Raw genomic sequence first — 25,122 nt, forward strand, 5'->3', positions numbered from 1 at the left:
CCAGACCTCAGCTTCCAGCCTTCAGAAGTGTGAGGAATAAATTTCTGTTGTTTATAAGCTACCAGATCTGTGGTACTTTATTACAGCAGCCTGAACAGACTAAGACAGAATATGACAACTACATCTGGTGACAAAGGAATGATAGGACCCAACAATTAATAACAACTAATTTGATAGTGGAAAGAAAGGAAAGGAGGAGGGATGGCCAAAAGGCAGAAAGGTGGTCAGACAGAGGGTGAGAAGTCAAAAAGGAGGAAACTAAGAAAATAAGTAAATAACTGAGATAGAGAAAAAGCCAACAAAGAGAAGGAAGAGAATAAATACAGTATTACTAACCAATTATTGGATACAGCAAATACAACAGAGAAACAGAGTTGGGTGATAGGAAGAAATGAGAAAAGGGAGGAAAAAAGTAAGAACACAAGAAAGAGCTGGTAGAAAGAGGGAGGAAAAAGGAAGAAGAAAGGCAGCTGCAAGAGGGGATAGAAGGAATAAGACAAAAATAAGAGTTTATTCTTGCCTTAGCTATCACATTTTTCCTGATCAGAGGCTTAGAAACATAGTCTCTGATTTTTTGTGATATGGAACCCTTTTACAAAAACGTAGAAGTCATGCCCCGCACATTCCTCTTCATTTCTTCTTTTGCTCCTCTTCTCGCCAATCATTTTACAACCCTTACTCTAGCTGCCCTTCCTTTATGGCACCTCTAGTCTTCCAATTAGAACCATCCTTCTATTATTTTTCCCTCCAAGAATTTCCTCACTTATTTACTGAATATTAATTTACATCTGAGAAACTGAGAGTTGCTTAGAAGAGTTCCTAAGCTACTTCACAGACATATAGGCTTTGCCTTTCCAGGCAGTCTCTCCAAGTCACTTCCTTTTATTGCCCATAGCCCCTAAGTATGACACTGAACACAGCTGATGACTCTCTTAGTTCCAGGAAAGCGTTCTATACATTCCCAGCCTTCTCCTGGAATTTAGCTGATGATGATATAAAAAATCCCCCACTTTCATTTTGGCTCTCTCCCCACTGCATCAAACATCCTAATTTATAAACTAGAACTTCAGGGCCCACTAAGTATTATAATCAATCAATACAACTTCTGAATATCTGACATGTGCAAGAATTATACTAGGACATGGTATAATCCAATTCTATAGCCTATAGTACAACATAGTATAGAGATATAGTTATTCTTGAATACTGGAAATTTGCCTCTAAAATTGAGACTTAGTGTTCATGTCCTTACCAAGTTTATTCTGCGACACTGATATTTGCCTTTAATCTCTACACCTCAGAAAGCAGAGCTCCATATCATGACAACCTCTCTTAGATTATTTCAATTTACTACTATAAAAGTCAACAGTGCTGTAAAAGAAGCAAGTGAATAAAACAGTTACCACAAAAACCTACAGTATATCCACAGAATCCCATTTCCTAGACTTACCTTTGTGGTAGTAATCTAATATCTCTTAAAGTGGATTGCTAACATGTCTCAAATGAGCAGACAGTACTTTACTACAACTTAGCTTGTTGCCTAAATTTATTTCCCTAACACATGAAGCAAATTGTGCTTAACTGCATCTACTGAAAAAGAGCAAGTAAAGAGGAAATGAGATACACTTACTGCTCTGGCAGCTTCCCCAAAGTCAATCTTTAGCCGTCCCATAGCTCTTATGATTGCAATGATGGACTGTATAGTATTGCTGTAGACAACTACTTTATATTGTTTACATTCTTCCTCTGAATAGCCATCCTCATGAATGATTCTTTAAAAAGAAGAAAACCACAAATCATTACCATGGACCTAAAATGAAAACACACTATGGACTTTTATGCATTATGAGTAAATGTAGTTTTACAAAAGACCGTGTTCCAACTTACTTCATCTGTTTCACAATGGTGCTTTTACCAGATTCTCCAGCACCTGAAACAAAAGAAAACCAGACTTTGAATTCATCTGTAATCCAGCTCAAAAGTATGAAATCAACATAAGTGATAATTCTAGATTAACAGAAACCACAGGTCCTAGGGAAAACTTTGGTGAGGTTTTCTATCTATCAGGAAAAACTACAGAGCTTCTCCAGTAGAGATTTTACTTTCTTTATATAACACAGCAACCAAATATAATTCACTGAAAGTGTTCCAGGGCCATCTTGATTATCACCTGTGTAACGTAGGCACTCTAAAGGAGATACAGCACATAAACACCTCTAGGAACTCATCCTCTACATCCAGGGTCCCCAAGCCCTGGGCGGTGGACTGACAGCAGTCCTCAGCCTGTTAGAAACCAGGCCGCACAGCAGGAGGTGAGCGGCGAGCAAGTGAAGCTTCATCTGCCTCTCCCCATTGCTCGCATTACCACCTGAACCATCCCCCTGCCTCCCCTCTGCCTCCCGTGGAAAAACTGTCTTCCATGAAACGGGTCTCTGGTGCCAAAAAGGCTGGGGACCGCTGCTCTACATGAAACATCATGAATGACACAGACACTGAACATAGGCAAAAATGAAATGATTTTTTCGGCTTATTCACTTTTATTAATTCCTCTGTCGACATCCATGGACCTAAGAAGCAGCAATCCTCTCAGCCATGAGACTAAAGAGTTCACAACAGAGGAGGCACTGTCCCTACCGCTTTTCCACTGTATACACCCTCAAGACCACATTTCCCTCCTCAGCCAGCTGGAATCATTTTTTTTTTTTTTTTTTTTTTTTTTTTTTTAGTCGTGGGGGCCTCTCCCATTGCCGAGCACAGGCTCCGGACGTGCAGGCTCAGCGGCCATGGCTCAAGGGCCTAGACGCTCCACGGCATGTGGGATCTTCCCGGACCAGGGCACGAACCGGTGTCCCCTGCATCGGCAGGTGGACTCTCAACCACCGTGCCACCAGGGAAGCCCTGGAATCACTTTAACAACCACAAATGTCAGATGGGCCCCCTGAACTCCTTGACATTCCACCTGCACTTCCTTAGTCAACTCATTCTCCCACCTTCCAAGATGCCTATCTGACACCACCTCCTCTCTCTCAAACCTTACAAACCCCTACACACTCTGACTCTCAGCTAATGATCCTGCCACCCTCTCACTGGAAAAAGTAAAGCACTCTGAAAAAATTATCTCATTTTCCCATAACCAAACCTACCAGTCTATCTGCACCTCCATTAATCTCTACTTTTATCAGTGGATGAACTATCTCTAAGACTAACCCTGGAGAGAGTTCACAATTGGAGGCTGTGCACTTACCCACCTCATTTTACCTATTCAAGGTCTTGGCTGCTACAATTGTCCCATGTCACTCAAATATCATCAAGTTTTCTCTACCCACTGGGTCACTCTCTTCGTTATACAAACTTGCTATACTATCCATCTTAAAATCAACACAAACACACCCCATTTCCTACCTTTCCTTGACTCCACAAATCTTCCTCTAGCTACCACTCCATTTTCTCTCTTCTTCTTCATAGGAAAACCCCTATGAGTTGTCTATATACATGTTCTTCAATTCTTTCCCCCAATTCTCTCCTTAACCCACTCCAATCAGGTGTTCACACGCAGTACTCTACCCATTTCTCAAAGTCTCCAACAACTTCCATCTTAACAAATCCAATGGTCAATTCTCAGTCCTCATCTTACTCAAACTCTCAAGCAGAACTGGTCCAAGTTGATGACTTCTCTTGAAATATTTCCATTAGGCAAGCTTCTAGATCCAACATCCTACTGGTTTGACTCCTACCCCACTCCTTCTCAGTGCCCTCTCTCCTGTCTCTGAATTCTAAAGGTTGTATTGCTTCAGAGCTCCTTCACTGGACCATTTCTCTATCTAAATTCATTCTCTAGGTCATCTCATCTAACCTCATGGTTTTAAACACCACTCATAAACTGATAAAGAGTTAACAGCTAGTAAGTACTATATGCCAGACACTATTCTAAACACTTTACTTGTGTTAACTCATTTAATCCTCACAATAACCAAGTGAGGTAGATATTATTACTAACCCCATTTTATAGACAGATGACAAATTCATTTGTCCACCACTACACAGTAAGTGGCAAAGGTGAAATTTGAATTCACACAGGTTGGCTCCAAAGCTCTTGTACACTGCCTCTGTGCTAATGATTCCCAAATTTAGATCTCTAATCTATACCCTGGCTTCTAACCTTGGCTCCAGACGCATATATCTAAATTACTTACCTGATAAATATTATATTTCTAGTAGACAACTCAAACTTAAAATGCCCAAACTGAGTTACTGCTTCCCCACCCTTACCCTCAAACAAACCCTGCTCCACCATGAATCTCATCTCAGTAAATGACTTCAACATTCACTCAGTTGCTCAGGCCAAAACTGGTATGTGACATGTAGCTAACATACAGATGGAATGTGGGTGCCAGGACCAATATGTATACTGAATTAGTAGAGCTTAATTTTTAAAAATAGAAATAAATATAGCTCTAACAGTTTCTTCTTGCACCACAATGATCATGAGCATACTGGAAACCATAGACCTAGATCATTGCAAAAGCTTCCTAAATGGTCCAATGCTTTAGACCTCACTTTTCCTATGGTCAGTTTTCCACTCAGTAGCTGGAATGAATTTTGTAAAATGTAAATCAGATCGTGTCACAACCCTGTCCCAAAACTCTCCTATGGTGTCCAATTACACTCAAAATAAAATTCATGGGCAATAAGGCCCAATATGCTCTGGTCCCTATCTACCCCTTTACCCTCAACTCCTATTATTCTCCACTTTGTTGTCTTGCACTTGTCAGACCAGCTTTCTTGTTTTTCCTCCAACATACCAAACTGGTTCTCAATGAGCTAGATCCTGTCTCATGATTTTCACATTTACCATTCTCTCTGCCTGGAATAAGTTTTTACAAGATCTTCTTCACCCAGGTTTCTGCTTCCCTCAGAACAGCCTTCTAATCTATCTAAACAGCCCCCATCCAATCACATTCTCTCCCCTTACTCTGTTATATTTTTAAAAGCACATATAACTTCTTCACATTAAAGATTTCATCTCCTGTCTTCTCCACAAAATACAAGCTCCATGAACGTTTATTTATCCTCGTATTCCCAGGGCCTAGAACTGTGCCTGACATAAATTGGTTACGTAGATAAATATTGCTGAACAGATGAATAACTATCGCTCAATAAGAATGATCCTTTATTAATATTTCTCAACTCTAGCAACCAAAAACGTTAGTTAAAATAAAGTTCAAGTAATTTTATAATTTCAAACATCTACATTTTTAGAGAATCAAAAAGGACATTTACATATGATTTTATCTCTGTTCTTATAAACTTAAGAACAGAGATTCTATCAATTATCACTTAATTGATAATCGGGGTAGCACTAAAACAGTTAATATTCAAGTAGCACACAAAGAACTTCCTAATGACAGTGTGAGAAAGAAGTGATTTCTCCCAATGCATATCTAAAAAAAACCCTAATGATTCAATTTTGAGGAAGAGAATACAAAAGCATACCACTTACATTTAAAATAGACTATAACACACAATTCCCAGATTATGCCATGTTAGCAGCAACTACAAAATTAACTACAAAAAGTAGAGATTAATGAAGTAATGTGCACCTTCTTTAATATACTGAAAACAGCATTTCTACCATTGATGTTGGATTATTTTGAGTGAAATAATAAGTTTATTAATCTCAGAATCAATTTTTACCCATCTCATTAAGTTCTACCCTATGAAGGTACTGATTTAAAAAAAAAAATGTTGCTCTCTCTCTCTCATGTTTTTCCAAGGCTCCCTGATAAAATGTCAGTTTGTCCTTCTCTTTATTATCACACAACATATATTCACCCAAGTTTTTATTAGGCATCCAATTCTATCTCTTAAAAGAAAGCACCTCTTACTGACCACAGAACTAAATACAGGATTTGTTTCAGTGGGTGTACCACAGTATTTAATACAAATAAAGAATGAATTGCTTTATACCAAGCCTTTGACCCATTCAGCTTCTAGATCACCATGAAAAGTGCCACCATCTTACCTTCCTTCCAGGTATGAAATCTAAGAGTCATCTGGAACCCACTCACTCTTCTCTCCTTACATTAAGCTGTAACAAAATCTTCTTCTTATGCATTTCTCAAATTAATCCTTTCTACTACTCACACATCTGAGCCTGACGTATACCTATGGGATGTTAATGCTGCAATTTTCTCAAACTTCTAGCTCAAAGCCCCTCTTCCCTCTCATCATCTCCAAATGGCACTATTAAAAATACATCAGGGCTTCCCTGGTGGCACAGTGGTTGGGAGTCTGCCTGTCAATGCAGGGGACACAGGTTTGAGCCCTGGTCCGGGAAGATCCCACATGCCACGGAGCAACTGAGCCCATGTGCCACAACTACTGAGCTGTGCTCTAGAACCCGCGAGCCACAACTACTGAGCCCATGTGCCACAACTACTGAAGCCTGCACGCCAATAGCCTGTGCTCCGCAACAAGAGAAGCCCACGCATCGCAACAAAAAGTAGCCCCCGCTCGCCACAACTAGAGAAAGCCCCCGCGCAGCAAAGAAGACCCAATGCAGCCAAAAATAAATAAATTAAAAAAAAATCAGTTTACCTAATAATTCTCCAAATTCTTCCAACATTTTCTATAACCCTTTCTTATTAGGTCTGAACTCTTTATTTTTACCTCAGTCCTCTGTGCTCCACTGCTTCAGTAGTATGTTCTCTCTCTAATAATTTCTCACTCTTAGGTTTTCCCCAAACTGCTTCCCTTGTCTCACCTTCCTTCCCCAATACACATGTGGTGTTTGAAACTTCCTAATTTTACGTACATCTTTTTATGTAACTTCCTTCAAAATTCATCACAAGTTTAAGGAGAGATTCATTTGCCCATCTTCAATCTTCAATAATAAGGATATAAAGAATGGAATAGACATAAAGGAATTGCAAAGACAGACTCTATGGCTTGAAGAGGAAGGAACTGAAGATGATTTTGTAGGGAGAAGGGGTGGAACTGGGCAGGAGATAGGACATATAGGGAAGAAAAGTCTGAAAGGCTCCAGAGACAGGAGGGAATGGGATCAGTTCGACTTAAAAGATTTATCCTTAAAACGATATGTATCTAAAGGATATCCAATATAAATAGGAAAAAAGGATGAGAGCTAAAGCTACAGAGATTTTTGAGAGAAAAGGAAGACAAGTAGCTAAGTTAGATGGTCTTGTTCTCAACAAAAGAAACAAGGCAATCTGCAGAGAATAAAGGAATGGAATTAATTTAGAAAATCATGTTATAAACAGTCAAACAGAACAAGTAAGAAATGTGTGTACAGGTTAGCACACAGAATCACCAACACTGTTAGACAAAAAACAATTTACCAGTATATATTCTACTGTAGAATCACTGTATTTACCTAAATATACTCTAAATTTTAGTTTTAAGGAGCTCCTTGAGAGCAGGTACCGTATCACAGGCCCACCTATTTCTTCCCATAACATATACTACATTATGAATGTGAAAAATAAGAAATGGTGATGATTTCTTTGCAAGATTTTTTTAAGGCCAGTGAATTGCTAGTATAAATTATTATATATGAGTGAACACATTCAGCTCACATACACACTGATTTTAAAAATTTATCCTGAAAGATGGCTGACACTCAAAACCACAGTGTCACCTGATGCCTCCTCTTTTTTCTCTCTCATTTTGACTAAAAGAAAACTTAAAGCCAGCCCAAAGAAGGTACATGAGTATATTACGCTCTTTCATACTTCTGTGCCATCAGGCATAATGAATTTCCTCATCTGTAAAACAGGGGTCAATAGAAGATTCTTAGAACAGTGCCTAGCACATACTAGGTATTCAGTAAATGTTAACCAGCCATTATTTGTGAATGCTGTTTTCTCTGTTCTAAGTACCACCAAGTAATGTTAAGGCCCAAAGTGTTTTATTTAATAAAAACTGCTTGGATACTGATGTTGGTTCAAAACCTGAGTAGAAATGTTATAACTACTTAGCTGCTGTCTCACAATAACAATACCGTGGATAGAACCTGGATTCACACACTTAGTCAGCAACTTATAACCTAAAAGCTACAGCAAACTACATCAAAGCATTAGTCATTTTCTCTGCCCCACCCTGAAGAACAAAAACACTTTCTTCCTTAAATCTATTTTCAACCCTAGATACTCCTGTCTGCTACCTCTTCTCCCATACTTCTCACCCACCTGCACCTCTGCAGCTTTTCCTTTAAGTTTGCCCACAGGTCTCTGCACCACTACCTCATGTACTAGTAGTTATTCCAGTGGCACCTGAAACACCTCCTTTTCCTTTTAAATACTTGTTTCTGTAGAGAAGTCATGAAACTTCTAAAAGACCAGGATTATAACTACAGCACACCCCCTTTTCTAGAAGTCTCACAGCCCCAATATGCCACTATTTTTGGAAAACCCTCTAGCCAGTTCTAGACAAACACATGCTCATGGTCTCTCTACAGGCCTGCAAAATCAGATATATGGGAACATATGACTGCAATAGGCACAGATCAGCCTCTCTCCCACAGCAGATTGAAAGCTTAGTCAGTAACTTTGATTTTTCTTTCTAACTTATTTTCACCTTTCATTTACAACTCAGGCACTTAAAAAGATTTTTTAGTTAGGGATACCATGTAGGAACAAACTCTATGGAAGAGGAGACTTTGGTCCTAGCTCTGCCATGACTAGCTTGTGACCCTGGGCAAGTCACCTAATTTAATGCCAGTCTCCTTACACATAAAATGTGAAGGAGTTTGGCTTAGATGTGCTTTATGGCTGCATTCTAATATTCAATGATTATAATTATTATAATGCTAAAGGCAGATTAAATCTCTAATTCTGACACACAGAGGCTTCAAATCAAATCATGGATCCACATCTTCCTATTAAGCCAACAATCCACAATACTACCATAGTACAGTGATCAGCATGTTCTTCAATTATGCACTACTTATCAAGAAGGGACAAAGAGCAGAAAGAATTAAAGAGTGTAGCAACAGTAAGGAAGTAAGAGTTGTCTGGCAGCCAAGCTCCTATATTCATGCTGAAGGATATTCTATATACAGTCTTAAACTAGCAGAACATTCAAGTTAGATTGCTATTCTTAAAAAAAATATGTGAATATCTATAACTAAAGATCACAGGAGCACAGTTCCTGCTATTTCCAAAAATAAGATTATCTATTGCTCCCACTGATTCCTTTCTATTGAGGTATAAGTAGCTAAGATAATAAAAACTCAGATTAAGGTAAAAAATGACATTTCATCCAAAATGCTTTTCAAGGTACCATACTTAACACAAAAACCAGTTCCCAGCTTCCTAATTCAGTAAAAGAAATGGTTAGCAAAATTACAGAAAAATGTCACAGAACAAACAAAAATTGTTATTCAGCCTTTAAAAAACACACACACACACACACACACACACACACACACACACACACACATATATCCTGCATTGCCTGGCATTGCTAGACAATGAGACTTCAAATACAAATAAGTTTAGGAATTTATGGTCTCGTGGGAGAAGTTAGATATATTTTTCTTGTGAAATTAGCAAGTTTCCTTAACCTAAAATAAGAGAATAATTTTTTCACCCAGCCCACTGTCCCTCTAAGCATGCCAAGCCTCTGCATTTAAACATTTTTGAAAACCCTATTCAACTCAAATTTCAATATATGCTGAAGCCTCCCCATTCCCTCTGAACACAATAAATACTCCCGCTCTGTTGGCTGGCACAGATTATTCCCTTTCAGCATCAGTCCCAGAGGTTAATTTCCAAAATCAAGCCCCAAACTATCCTTCCCAGTCACCTTACCTCATTTTATCTCTAGCCAGCTCTGGCTACTCAAAAATAAAATTTTTTTTTTGTCTCTCTTTCCAGCTCCTAATCTCATAAACTGCTAATGGGTTTTCTTGATTTTGATTAAAATGGTAACGAAACTCTTTTTGGTACAACCTGAAAACCCTTCCACATCTATGTAATTCTCCCTCAAGGTGACTCTGACCAGATTCAACCTGATCCTACAGGTTAATGTCAAACACCACAACACTAATACTTGGTCAAATTATTTTAATTATTTGGGTTGGTGCCTGTTTAGTATTCCACTAGTCCTAAGCTCAAAAGCACACTCCTCGAAAGCACAAAACAGTGCCTTCTTTTTGTGCCTCTACCCCTAATCTAGATCACAGTCTAGGACAGAGTAGACACATTAATAACTGTGGGATGAATGGCTTGAGTTTCTATGAGATCCAGGGGTTGCCTAATTACATTTCGCAAATGCCAGTTGCAATAGATGGAATTTTCGATACAGGCAGTTAACAGAAACAGAAGATTTCCATTCCTCTGCTATCTTTAGTCAGCCCCACACCCATTCCTGGTTATGGCTTCAACTCACATCTCACAACTATACTTGACAATAAATTTGGACTCATTCACAAGCCTCCTGTTCTCCCTATTCCCCTCTAAACCTTACTCTCAAAACCCAGTCCCAGCTCCCTTGTGCCCACCATCCGCTTCAGTGAAATTAACTGCTATGAATCTGTCCTGCCCACTCTGTATCCTAATGCCTGAAGGAGTGCAAGAAACATTGTGAGTGCTCATTAAATATTTGTTCAGTGAATGAATGAATATCTTAATAAAAGATAGCAGTGAGTTGTGACTGGGACAAAGATAATGGGTCTCTTCTCTGAAAAAGATTTTTCTAGGAAGCAATCACATACCAATCACCAAAGAGGCTTAAAATGCATTAAGAAATTTTTGATAAAACTTAATTGATATATTAGAGTATCTGCCTGCCCATAACCCCTTCTGGAGAAATCCCTATTTCATTTGCAGGGCGGGTGGCCTACAGGATCTGGGCCATGCCCCTCTCTGTGGCTGGATAATAAGTAAATACCTGACACAGGAGTCACCCAGTACAGGCGGACAGAGGGCCTACACCCTGTGTGATCTAGCTCCAAAAGATGAGTAAGACCAGCCAGATTTTCTGAGGAATCTGCACTGGAAGATACAGAAAAAGTCATCCTAAACTACAAAGTCACAATGTGTGAAAACCTAGGTTACCATTATAGGGCTTCATGCACACCAATACCATAAAGCCAAGAATTCAGAGGAGGTTGATCTGGAGAGAAAACAGAATAGACAAAGGCACAGAGAGACTTGGAGATGTCATGAGAGAAGAGAGTCCATACAAAAGAAGAGATAGAAAATGAGTGAGGAAAGAGACCAAGGAGACAAAAAAGAGAGGAAGAGACCAAGGAGAACAAGTAAAGACAAGAAAGTAAAAAGAGGCAGAAATAGTGAATAATGAAGACAATGAGAAAGAAACAAGAAAGGCAGAGAAAATAGCCTGGCCAATGCCAGAGCTGCCTCAGTTTCTGCGGCCTGATTCTTCAGGTCTTCCTTCATTCTCATAAAACCTATCTCTATTCTAACAATAATTCCCCTCTCCAAGTCTTTGAGCTAGTTTGAGTGAGTTTTCTATTCCTTGTAACCAAACAAAACAAAAACAAAAACAAAAACCACCTTGAATGGAACTTGCTTTAAGTTAATTAGAATCAATTACCCCTTTTTCAGCCTTTAAAACTTTTTAAGTTGTTTCAATTAAATACTGAATACAAAAAGGGATATTTATGACATGTGTGTGACAAAACAAACATCTGTGTACCTATCACCCAATATAAAAAATTAAACATTACCAGTTATCTCTGAAGTCACCTATGTGTTCCTCCCCAATATCAATTACTTTTTCATTAAATATTTCCAGAGGGTGAATATGCAATAAGGGAGGGGGAGAAATTTTTTTAACTCCCTAACTACCAAAATATGTCCGGCTTACACAGTAGTGCGTCATTTATTCAGTTTCACATCCTTCATGGACATGATCCTATCATTTTACAAGCCTTATAAACCATAAAGTAGAAAGCTAATAGCCATTTTAACATTCATAAATCACCTAAGGAAAATGTTGGTTTGATTAAACAGGAAAAAAAAAAGAGGCAGCTCACTCAGCCAAGTAGCTCTCCTCAAAATCTTTTCACTTGAGAATACGAACAAGGTAACTCGAGTGTTGCTAAGGATCATGTGTTCTCTTTGGGCAACTGGCCAATTTAGAGGGAGAAGAGGGGTTTCCTCCTCACTTTCGTGGAATATAGAAAGAATGCTTAAGGGATCAATCACTTGTGAGCAAGAAGGGGGATCATCCTCTGGCTCCCACAATGTTCTAATTTTGGCTTCTGGTAACTTTCCCTTTACTTCTTTGAAAGCAGAGCAACAAAATGTCACTATGGTGCTAATGCTAAATTACATGGGATGTACATATGACCTGACTGAAAACTATTTTTGAACAGGTACATTTCTTACTAGCTCTGCCTCAAAATTTTGTGATAAAAATGTAAAATATACATTTAACCCACACAAATAATTCATATGTAGTGGAGATGTCCTACAAAGTTAACCGCAATGTTAAATCCATTCATCAAATTTTTAACATTTAAAAATATTAACATTTAAAATTTTAACATTTAAAAATATTAAATTTTTAACATTTAAAAATATTAAAATCATATCCCTATCTAAGTCTCAAACATTGACGGCAGCATACAGCACTTTTCTACATGCCTATTTAATTGATTGTAAGTTAATACCAACTTTAAAAATTCACCAATAACAAAATATTATAAATTCAGTTGCCTACAATTTCAACTCAGTTTCAATTCAAATTCAGTTCCACATTCCTAAGGATGCCTACAATTTCAATTTCCTTTACCATATATATGCTCACCAATGTTGTAAGTCAAAACCCAAATGGAATTTGGAATGGCAAATGGTAGTGGAATGGCAAAAAAGGCAGGTAATAAGAGGGAGGGAATGCAAAGTCTCTAGATGGTTTCCCCAAATTATATCTATATTTATCTTTATCTATCTATAATAAAATGTGGCTTTTTAAAAATACACCTACTAAAAATTCAAATCAATACTCTCCAAATCCACTGCAAACCTTTCCAGCCTTACCTCCTACACTCCTCCCACGCCAACCCTTTATTCCAGGGCAAATCGATTTGCTCACTCATATTTCTGAGTCTTTGTACATACTACTCCCTCTGTCTGGATGTGCTTCTCTCCAGTCTCTGCCTTAAGAGTTCCTATTTATCCCTCGAGGTCCATCTCAAATGTCACCTCCTCTGGGAGGACTTCCCTGATATGTCTCTTCCTTCTCTTCCTCCTTCCAAAACTAGCTACTCTTTCTGTAACCACATTCCATTACCACTGTTTACCTGTATATCTCCACAATTGAACTGCTTAAAAGTTTTGTCTATTTCTCATTTATACCTCCAGGCTAGGAAAGTACCTGTGTACATATAAGACAACCAGATACCTAATCATAAATAAGTCAATAAATAGCCTCCTTCTGAACACTGAAAACCAAGAAGCTTAATAAAAAGTGGCTTTGACTAAATGCAATGCAGTGTCCTGGATTAGATCCCGGAGCAGAAAAAGAACATTAATGGAAAAACTGCTGAAATTCAAATGAAGTGTGAAATTTAGTTAACATTAATGCACCAATATTAATCTCTTAGTACTGACAAATACACCACAGCTATGTAACACATCAACACTAAGGGAAATCAGGTGAACAGTATACAGGAATTCCATGCATTATTTTTGTGGCTTTCCTACAAATCTAAAATTATTCCAAAACAAAAAGCTTACTAAAAAACTTTTAGGTAGTCTAGAAAAAGTTGAAAGAACCACAAATACCAATGAGGACATGAATGTGGATTTTAATTGCAACCATAATAACAAAAATAAAAGAATAAGAAATACACTTCTCAGAAGTAGAGAAAGGAAGGAAATTATTTTTAATAATCTGAAATGAACCAAAATATGTCAGGATTTATTAATATTGCAAAATGGTGAAAAGATTTACATCATTAAACTGAAGTAGTTCAATTTTTATTTTTAGAAAACAATAACTCAATATTGAAATAACCTGCATAGAAAAGTTAAGACTGTGCTATCATATCCCATACATCAGAACTACATTATCTACATAAATCATTATAGTATTTATATCATTACTTCAAACAGAGCCCTGTTTTGAAGTTAATGATTCCCATGTTCTAACTGCAGGAGAGAGAGGGGGAAATGTTCTATTAAAGGTATCTCATTCTAAAACAATCCTTCTATAATTTATAGTAATTTGTAAAATATAACTTCCAAGGTCCTGGGCAAAATTCATTTCCACATTAGCTCAAGAGCAGTGACTAAAGAGGAGTTTTGCTGTTTCTCAACTGATTTTAAAATATTTTAAACTTAATGATTCTAAAATCATACTGGTAAGTTCCAAGATCATATCATAATATACAACACTATCCATTAAATAAAAACATAGGGCTTCCCTGGTGGCGCAGTGGTTGGGAGTCCGCCTGCCGATGCAGGGAACACAGGTTCGTGCCCCGGTCCGGGAGGATCCCACATGCCGCGGAGCGGCTGGGCCCGTGAGCCATGGCCGCTGAGCCTGCGCGTCCGGAGCCTGTGCTCCGCAGCGGGAGAGGCCACAACAGTGAGAGGCCCGCGTACCACAAAAATATAAATAAATACAAAAAATAAAAACATAAAAACTAGGGCTATCAACACATGGCTAAAACAGAAATCCAAATACAATGTAACATTTTCATTAGTTCTTAGAATTCAATGGAATACTATTTTAGTTTTCAAATCCAACTTGAAAGGATAAAGGAAATTTTGAGTATTTGACCCAGTGTAAATAGGTTGCACAATCAACCACTACAGGAAGATTAATTACAATATGACAAGAATCCAGCTACCTTGCCAATTTTAAAGAGGTCTGATTTAAATGGTCCCTAAATCACCAGTGTAATAAGTGTTAACAGCAGGCCACATGAATAAAAGCAGGAGATACAAGAACAATTTAAATATACAAATAGTGCATATTTTAATCCTGGTGAGAGATGCCTGACATGCCAGCTGTAGATTTACATGAGCAGCTAGAAAAAATTTAGAATACTATCTACTTTTAAGCAACGAAAACTTTTTGAGATGTAAAATACTAACATTATCCAAAAAACTAAGACTTTTGTATGAATGTTAAAACATTTACCCATTCGAAAATTAGACTGATGACTATAGCAGCAAAATAGTAATGGAACAATGTATACAATAACATCTCAGCTAATCCTTAACAGTCTTAAATTTTAAGTATCTTCCAAGTCTAACTTAGAAATCAAAGGAAATTCATGTCTAAAGACTATATCCGGGAATTCCCTGGCGGTCCAGTGGTTAGGACTCAGTGCTTTCACTGCTGAGGGCCTGGGTTCAATCCCTGGTTGGGGAACTAAGATCCTGCAAGCCATGTGGCACAGCCAAAAAGAAAAAAGAAGAAAAAAAAAAAAAAAAGACTATACCCTCCTGAAAATTGTTTCTAAGATCACCTAGGCCATTATTCAGGTACAAGTCAAACAAATTTGGTCTTTTTGGTATCTTTTGTTTGCTTGGTTCTTACCAGATATGTTCACTTCTGTTACCACCTAATAGCAAAACATCAGAAAGTATATTTCATTTACATACAGCATTGCACCAAAACTAGAACAATTAAACAGTGATCCTAACACAATGTTATTCAGTTCAAGCAGCCTGAATTACAGAAACGATATACATGATTACCAAGGAGGTAAAAGGATAGCCTGGATAGATAAAGGCCTAAAGATAACTCTAACTTGCTCAGCACTAATAAAGAATTGTACCAAAATGAAGATCATTAAAATTGGTGGAGAAATCAAATACTAGAAGAACTTCTTTATATTCTCTTGAACATTTACATAAGGGTACTTTGTGAATTTATGTCTTTCAAGTTTTTAACTTCAGTTTTTAACTATCTTCCTAAACAGGTTTATTAAGTTAAACTACTTTCAATCAAACTCAAGAACAAGAGAAATAACACAAAAATAGCCCGCTTTATAACTTGCTAAAATATTCCATCTAGTTGATAATATTAACTTCACAGACAAGGGACCCCTGAGGTCAGACCTCATTGTACAGAAAAAGGAAAATGAAGCTCAGATATTAGGACTGCTCTCCCAGTTTTCAGTCTCTGCTCTTTGCCCTACATTACATGGTATCTCCTATTTCTGAATTGAGTTACTAATTCAAATAGATGGATTTTATTAGTGCTAGTCTACTGTACTCTGTTGACTACAAAACAAATTTTAAAACAAATTTCAGTAATCTGAACAAATTTAGTGTCCACTGCTCTAGACAATTCTTATGAGAACCACGTTTAAATTTTTTGGTCTTCACTGCTAATATTCTAGCTCTTGAATACTTAAAAGCATCTCTTCCTCCCCATTTCCCCCAACAAGCCCCACCCCGCAATAAAACAAAACTAAACTAAACAGGAGAAGACACAGCATGGATAACTAAAAGCTATGAGCAATCTCTTTGCCAAATGTTTTTACCTACTCCCTAACAAAAACCTCTAAGCAACGTTATTAACAAGGAGCAAAATGGTCCATTTTACCTCTTCCCTTAGCTGTGGACAATTTTCTGGTGCTCATAAAAATAATAGGGGGTAAAATTAACCGGAAAAAAAGCAGGGACAATGAAACATAGACTCTGAACTGATTATATGAATTTAAGAAAATTAATTCCTGAATTAAAATCGAAGGTAATTAAAATCAGGTGACATTAACTATTCTGAGTTGGATGCATGGATAATGGGAGTTTAAAATCCTGCACCTACCTCAAGCTGAATTTAATTACATCTCCCAACCATACAAAATGACAACTTAATATTGAGAATTAGCAGGCATGCTCTTGTGAATTAAAGAAAAACTAAAGCAATGATATGTTTAGTTCTTCAATATTTCCATCTCATTCCATTATTTTCAACTTATATTCAGTGAGTGTCTACTAGGTGGTAGGCACTGTCATCTATTAAACATTAATATTCTAGCCATGCCTTTTTAATTGAGAACTTGACCCACCTAGTCCCTGAAAGGGTCAGCCTTATGAAACTCATGACGCCCCACAGCCCTGCCATATTCCCACCACAGATGACTAGACTGCGGTAGGCACCTGACAAGGATGGGCCAATCTGATATTCTTTCCCAGGAACCTGGAATGCGAATCCTGGGAACCTGAGCCAGATGACATGAAGTGCCTGAACTACCAACTTAGGCAGTGTGAGAGCCAGAGGTATGAGAGTAAGTCAAAGTTGAAGACTGGGGGAAGGGGAGTAGGGGCAAAGAAGTCCTGTGAGCAGAGAAAGCTGTTCTGAAGAGGTGACTTACCAACAAAGCAGAGCAAGTGACCAGTCTACTCTAGGAGAAATGGGGGGAGGGGACATGTATTACATTCCATGTGCACGCAACCTGGTTATATTGCATTTCTTATCTATCCTTGTCTTACCTATCCTTGTCTGATGCCTATGAAGGTGCCTACTGTGTCCTTTCAACAAAGCCTTCCTTGACTGGGAGAAGTATGAATTTCTATTCCTTTCAGGCAAAACACCTTAGCATTATCTTAGGTGCTGCAGCAGATATAAAGATAAGAAATACCTAGTTCTGGGCTTCCCTGGTGGCGCAGTGGTTGAGAGCCCGCCTGCCGATGCAGGGGACACGGGTTCGTGCCCGGTCTGGGAAGACACCACATGCCGCAGAGCGGCTGCGCCCGTGAGCCATGGCCGCTGAGCCTGCGCGTCCGGAGCCTGTGCTCCGCAACGGGAGAGACCACAACAGTGAGAGGCCCGCGTACCGCCAAAAAAAAAAAAAAAAGAAAGAAATACCTAGTTCTCTCGGCACTCAAGGACCATATATAGTGAGGAGCTGCTAAGTATACAAATAACCATAATATATGGTCAACAGTAAGCATAAAAAGTACTATGAGCTTTCAAAAAGAGGGACAGATCATATCCAATTCAGATCAAAAAGGTTTCATGGAGGAAAGGGAACCAAAATAGAAATCATAGATGGACCTTGGGATATTTTTTAAATGTATTTACTAAGAAAAATAAAATGTCAGAATCCTAAGTCAGTCAACAAAAAAAAAATTAATTTTACTGGCCCATGAAACACAAAAATCTGGTAACAACTGTGTCATAGCACTTGGTAACTGACTGGTTATATGGATGAGAGCAAGCCAGGAGTTAAAAAAACGAGTTCAGTTTTCAGTGTAGATGATTTTGAGAATGACAATGCCGGAACAGAAAAGTTCACAACAGGGGGATTTGGGGGAGAGAAGTGAGGAGGGGAGGCAAGTTCTGTACTGGATATATTGACTTGAGGCAAGCGTCACTGGGGGAACTGGAGAAAGAGGAGCCATCTCAAGTACAGAAAACAGTTTTCTCAAAAATTCCAAGGAAAAAACTTTTAGAGAAAAGACGTAAAAGACTTTTCACATCGTCTAGGTTTTTTCTTTTTCATTGTGAATGTTCCATTTTTGCCCAGCTACTGATTTTCCTGGTCCAAAGATGAAGGACTTTAAGGAGGTTAGGCAGTACCATGGAAGAAGAACTTGATGAAAAATATGGCTCTTCTCTCCAGAAAAACACATGTAACCACAAATTTTGCTAAAAATTTTAGAAAGTTCATGGAACTTCTGAAGCCCTAAGGGGTACACACACCCCAGGTTGTTGTTTTTTTTTTTTAAAAAAAAAAAGGCATGATGTGGAAGAAACTGTGAAAGAAGAGACAGGGTTCAGAAAAAAGAGGAAATATCTGTAGAGACTCATCCACTCCCTTATCATTTCCAAGCAACTAGAGGATGAAGCAGCTCAGCACCACGGGGGAGGGATAAAGAGCACAGTGCCTGAGGTTCTACCTAACTTCTCTAAAAGAACAAACTACTTTTATCAGAGACCACTGCTCCAAAACTAAAAGACTTTTTGTAATAGTGCAAATACATTCAATAGGCTAAAATTTTTAAAGAAACACAGTTGCAGCCCTGATTAAAAAGTTACATGTCCTGGGCTTCCCTGGTGGCGCAGTGGTTGAGAGTACGCCTGCCAATGCAGGGGACGCGGGTTCGTGCCCCGGTCCGGGAAGATCCCACATGCTGCGGAGCGGCTGGGCCCGTGAGCCATGGCAGCTGAGCCTGCGCGTCCGGAGCCTGTGCTCCGCAACGGGAGAGGCCACAACAGTGAGAGGCCCGCGTACCGCAAAAAAAAAATAAAAAATAAAAAAATAAAACTATAAAAAAAAAAAAAGTTACATGTCCTGTCAAATCTACTAAGTACTAAGCACCCAACTCTATGGTCATCCCTGTACTTACTACATAATTAGCATACTCAGGCAAGATTACAATACTATAATTCCTGAAAAGGATACCACACTTTCAGACTGCAGAAGTGATGAATGCAAATAAAAGACACAAAGAATAATAAGTGCTTATAAGAAACAAACCTATTTTTGCACTGTGAATTTGTTTTTTATGCCAGTTTCTTTTGCCCAGGCACGAGATGCATCCCCACAAGAAATCTAATAACTGTCCAGGAATCTCAAGCCAAATAAACAGCAAACATTATAAAGAAAGAATATCATCTTATGACAATATAATAGCATATTTATCAAAGGAAAATCTGATTTTCAATAACAAGCATATTCAGCCAGTAACATGCAGATATTTAAATGTAAATAATCAAATATAAAATATAGGGTTTAAGTGAATTAGATGATTCCAATTCTCTGCATGCAACTTAATTTTTTTTTTTTTTTTTGCGGTATGCGGGCCTCTCACTAATGTGGCCTCTCCCCCTGCGGAGCACAGGCTCCGGACGCGCAGGCTCAGCGGCCATGGTTCACGGGCCCAGCCGCTCCGCAGCATGTGGGATCCTCCCAGACCGGGGCACGAACCCGTGTCCCCTGCATCGGCAGGCGGACTCTCAACCACTGCGCCACCAGGGAAGCCCGCAACTTAATTTTTGCCATACCACTACCAGCAAAATCCTAAAGAACAAAGCATTAACTTCATTTTGTATAACAATGTTTTCTCAAGATCTGCTAAGGGGAACTATCAAGAAATGGATAGGGCTTCCCTAGTGGCGCAGTGGTTGAGAGTCGGCCTGCCGATGCAGGGGATACGGGTTCGTGCCCTGGTCTAGGAAGATCCCACGTGCCGCGGAGCGGCTGGGTCCGTGAGCCATGGCCACTGAGCCTGCGCGTCCGGAGCCTGTGCTCCGCAACGGGAGAGGCCACAACAGTGAGAGGCCCGCGTACCGCAAAAAAAAAAAAAGAAATGGATAGACACAGATAGCACAGGAGTAGATCATTCAATAACTTACAAAACTAAATTATAACGTTTAATTCCTTTTACCACAAAACAGTTATATTAAAATTCCTTGAAGATCTTTGAAAAGGGTACATTAATATTTGAAAAATAATCAAATATCTTAAACACCCTTGAAAAAAGTAGCTAAAATGATGTTTTCCAAACATCATTGTAATGACAGAAGTCACCATTTAGTGAATATTTATCTGCTAAGTATTTTACATACATTATCTCATTTAATCTTCTAAAATAAGCATCACATCCCCACTTTATATATGTGAAAATTAAGACATATGTTTAAGTTACATACTCTGGGTGTCATAGCTAGTAAATGGAGGTGGGAATTGAATTCAGTTTTATGAGACTCCAAAAGCAGTACTCTTATGCATTATCCCAGTGATTCCCAACTTTGGTCACATAATGTCGCATGCTGAAAATGGTAATACTTGTAAAGCTTACTGAGGTAAGCTGGAGGGACTTGGTGAAAATAATACATATTTTCTTTATATTATAAAATTACGACATGAAAAATAAAATACAAAATATTACAGATGATATTAAATACTAATTGGTATAAACCTTCCAAATCAAATATTTTCAATTGCCAAATTCAGAGTTTACTGATGGAATCATACCAAAAATGTTCAAATATCATTCCAACTGCTGTAAAATTTTGAAAAGTTAATCATAAAATGATTTAAAAATCATAAAATCATAAAAATGATTTAAAATTTCAAAACCATAAAACATTTGCAAACAGCACACTGTATGCCTTCCTATGCACTACACTCTGGTTAGGAAGCCCTGCATAACATAATTTCGTTTTTCTGTAGAATATTATGATTAAACACTAATTTGGTATATCAAGAGCTTCTCAATAACACATCTAAAAGAAATTTAAACCAAAGGTAACCAAAGAATTATAATACTGCATTCTTCCTTAACTAATCTGAATTTCTATAGTACCTTTAATCTGTAACATTCATTTTGATATAATAATAACAATGGTGGCTAATATTCATTACACTAATATTTTGTGCCAGACTGTTCTACTTCACAATATCATATTTAATCCTCAGAGCAATCCTATGAAGTACCTCTGTTTTTTCCATTTTAAAGATGAGGAAACTGAGGCAGAGAGAAATTGAGTAAACAACTTTCCAAGGATATAGTTGGTAATTGGAAATTAGAATTTGAAACAGTCTGACTTCAGAGCCCATGTTGTTAATCACTATGCTAAATTACATCCCCGCAAGGAAGGAAATACAGTAATATTTAAAGAACACCTATTATGTGCCAGGAAACCCAAAAGTAAGTAAATAGATCTCAACTTAGACCAAGTTTGATAGTTTTACAGTGATGAAGTAAAAATGACTTGCATGTACATCAAAGGAGGTATTCTACAGCAAAAAGAAAATTATTTGTATACAGTGATGGGTGCATTTTGCTTACAGAAATAGCAAGGAAAATAACTTTAATTTCATAAGTGTGCTATGTTATGGTTCAAGCAAGAACATCTCCCTCTGCCACCTATTTGAATTTGTTGATTTAACTTGCTCAAGAATATTAAAAAATCTTACTTAAAACAATGAAATTGATGAAAAGTAAAAGCAAATGTTTTTACTTACTGCTTTTGAAGTTCCCTAAGTGATCATGTGTTTAATTTTGTTTTTAATTAAATGCACTATTTACAAAGTCCTGTATCACAATAGGCTAATGTCCTGAGGGGATCTCTAATGATGAATGTAAATCAAAATAACCACAGAAGATGAAAATACACCTTTACTTTCATAACTAATTGATCAACAGAGACAATGCTAATGCCTTGAGTATTACGGTTTATATCAAACATCTGAAAGGCCCCAAGGAGCAATGTCCAACATTAGCTGGCACATGCTGGTTAACAGTATATATTTAAGAAGCACCTACTATGTACCAGTGACCACGCTCATTCACAAATGATACTGTTATATGGAGAGTGGCAGTCTGGAATTTCAATTTTATTTCATATGTTCTGTAAGATCGGGTATTCAAACTGAAAGCTCAAACTCCAATGCATAACTTTCCCTCTTTATCCAAAAAGCTGTTACCAGGGCTTCTGCAATCTACAAACCATCAAACATGTTAACATGAAAAGACTAGCATGGCCACGCAGAACACCCTGGAGTACAAAATAAACCCTGGGTTATGGTGGTGCATTGTGTCCTCTGGAGCTTTACACCATAAAAATTTGGCACTTCTCCTAAAGCAACTTCTTTTTCCCAAAAATCACTTGTTTTAAAAAGTAAACTTCTATTGCTTACAGAAACCATTACTTTTATTTAGTCTTCCCTAACAGATCCCTAGAAAATACTAAAGGTGAAGAAATGTGGCTTGATCTTTTGGTAAGCTGATGCCAAGGTACTTTATGTGATTTACTAAGCCTCTAGAAACCAGTCTCTCAAAAATTCTAAAACTAACCTTGCTGAGTAAAATGCATCTGACTGTATGTACATAAAAGCTACTTAAAACAAATGTCAGATAAAAGTAATTCCTGAAGCCTATATTTAAAAAAAAAAAAAGAACAGCTCACCAGAAATCTGTCACTGTCACACCTTTTACAGTAAATATGTCCAATATTTATCTTATCCTAAGATAACTGCAGTCCCACTGCACATCATCCCTAGCAACTATTCAGCAACTCCCACTGTGTCATCTATTATCATCACATCTTATGCCACAAACCTCAAACCAGCAAGTCCTTAAATCTCCTCAGCTCACACAACCTCCCACTTTATAAAAACAAGGAAAGGAGTTATAAAACCTTAAGAGAATAAAAATAATAGAAAAAGGTGGATAAGTACACACAGCTTCTGCACCCAAACTCTTTTCCTCTATACCTGAGAACTTGTCATTTATCTCAACCACACACCTTCCTCTTCCTGGATAACCCAGAGTTCCTCCACCTTACCGATAGTTCAAAATGCCCACTCTCCAATAAATGACAAGGTCCTATGTGACCACTCTGTCCCTGCCCCCCTCTCTATTTATATTAATTATTCAAGCCTCCTAACTCTAACCTGTCATAAAATACCACCACGCTCGAAACTCACAAGCCATTATACAAGCCCAACACACTCTTCCCGTCCTCGCTACCAACTCACTCCAACCCCTCCCTTGCAAAACCTTCCCTAACATCAGCTCTTCCTTTATGAGCTTTTCCCATATTCCTAATACAGTCTCAATGTCCTACTGGACCACACTTCCAAGCTCTCTTCGCTGAACCCAATTCCAGCATGGCCTAATTCCTACCACCCCAAAACCCCACCCCCTCATCACGCCCTCCGGCCTCAGCCACCCACCCCCCACACCCCGCCCCACGTCCGTCACGCCCTCCAGATTCTTTGGGGTTCCTCTCCTCCGGCCCGGCCTGACCCCCACCCCGCCCAGGACTCCCAAGTGCCTGGGCCCTCGGGAACACCCCGCCAGCCCCGCCCCCAGCCCCTCACCGAGTAGCAGCAGCTTCACTTCTTTGGCCGCTTTCTCCCCGTCCTCCCGCAAGTTGCGGTCGATCATCTTGCTTCGCTCCACCGCCGCCTTGTCTTCGGCGCTCAACGTGCAGCCCATGGCGGCGGAGGGAGAGGGGACCAGGCCCGGGCTCACTCACACACCGGAGACCGCGGCTGGGCCGGCGGAGACAGCGTCTACTCTTGGGCGGCGGCCCTCTCCGTCAGCTCCCTGAGCGCCCAGAGAAACCGGATATCCGGCGTTTACGACACTTCCGGCAACGCCCGCGGCCGTTACTTCTCGGCCCTGTCTAGCTAGGGTAAAGGAGGAACAACCAGGAGCAGGAGAACGAAGAGAGGAACGAGCAAGTCAAGCGGCCGTTCCGTGGTGTAGGGCTGCCCTGTCGAGCTCGCCGGGCGCCCACGACGTTAGTCCCCTTTCACCTTTTCGGCTCCCTTATTTGGATAAGTGTAGAAAAACCAGGGACTGGCTTCTCCGGCTCAAGACACCCTCCCGAGGTCACACAGGCGGCTTCAGATTGACGTGGGGGATGGGAATTCCCAAATAAAAGGCCGCAGCCCACACGGAAATCTCTGCTGGGAATTTCTCACTGGCCAGAAAACCCAGTTGGACTCTGGCAGTGGAGATCCGGGGCCTCTGCCCAAGTGTAGGACACTTTCTCGGCCGGAGTTGTCTCAGCCAGATCTATAGGATGAGAATTACAGAGTCTGGGCCCTGGCCACGCTCCACATCTGAAATTAGTAAGACCGACCATGCCTGGGACTTTATCGATCCCTTTCTGCCCTCTCCTCTGGCCCACCGCCTCCTGCTCTCAAAATGTACCCAGTGAACTTGAGAGTTGCCCAGCTCCTACGTTGGTAAAGGGTCACTTGAAATCGCTAACAGATCTTACTTTACTTAAAAGGTAAGAGTGTAGTTTCTCCATAAAACTTCCATGCTGTCTTTCCCCAACATAAGCCAGTTTTAGCGCTCACATATCGTCCTGCGATAAGGGCTTAGGACTTCTACCAGGATTAGTCAACCAAAGTTCCACACCCTAAAACAAACCAGTGCATCCTGTGAATCTTCTATTAAAATTACCTGTTGTACCACATGAAAAGGGAAGTTCTGGTAAAATTTGCCTCTCAGCCATAGCATCACCTGAAAGTTGATAAATCCCCTATAAAAGCCCCAGACTGATAGCCTTTTTACTCATAATCCTGGATACTACGGTGAAAGTAGCGCTAAATTACCTTTACTTCCAAATAGCCCCACAAATACTCTCACCATATATTCTAGGGAGGGGAACTCTTGTAGCCCCCAAAACCTTTCCCTA

General features: G+C 39.1%; 1 protein-coding gene across 1 annotated transcript in view; it reads right to left on the reverse strand.

The window, feature by feature from the left end:
- Positions 1-24,015, reverse strand: part of GNAI3 (G protein subunit alpha i3) — a 39,878-nt gene extending 15,863 nt beyond the window's left edge. The window contains exons 1-3 of the mRNA XM_007449313.1: positions 23,789-24,015; positions 1,888-1,930; positions 1,631-1,772 (exon numbers count right to left, since the gene is read on the reverse strand). Coding sequence (XP_007449375.1) covers positions 1,631-1,772; positions 1,888-1,930; positions 23,789-23,906 — 303 coding nt within the window. The 5' untranslated portion in view covers positions 23,907-24,015. The remainder of the gene's footprint in view (positions 1-1,630; positions 1,773-1,887; positions 1,931-23,788) is intronic.
- Between the last annotated feature and the right edge of the window lie 1,107 nt (positions 24,016-25,122).

The sequence above is a fragment of the Lipotes vexillifer genome, unplaced genomic scaffold, assembly GCF_000442215.2.
Source record: "Lipotes vexillifer unplaced genomic scaffold, Lipotes_vexillifer_v1.1 scaffold393, whole genome shotgun sequence".
Classification (NCBI taxonomy): domain Eukaryota; kingdom Metazoa; phylum Chordata; class Mammalia; order Artiodactyla; family Lipotidae; genus Lipotes; species Lipotes vexillifer.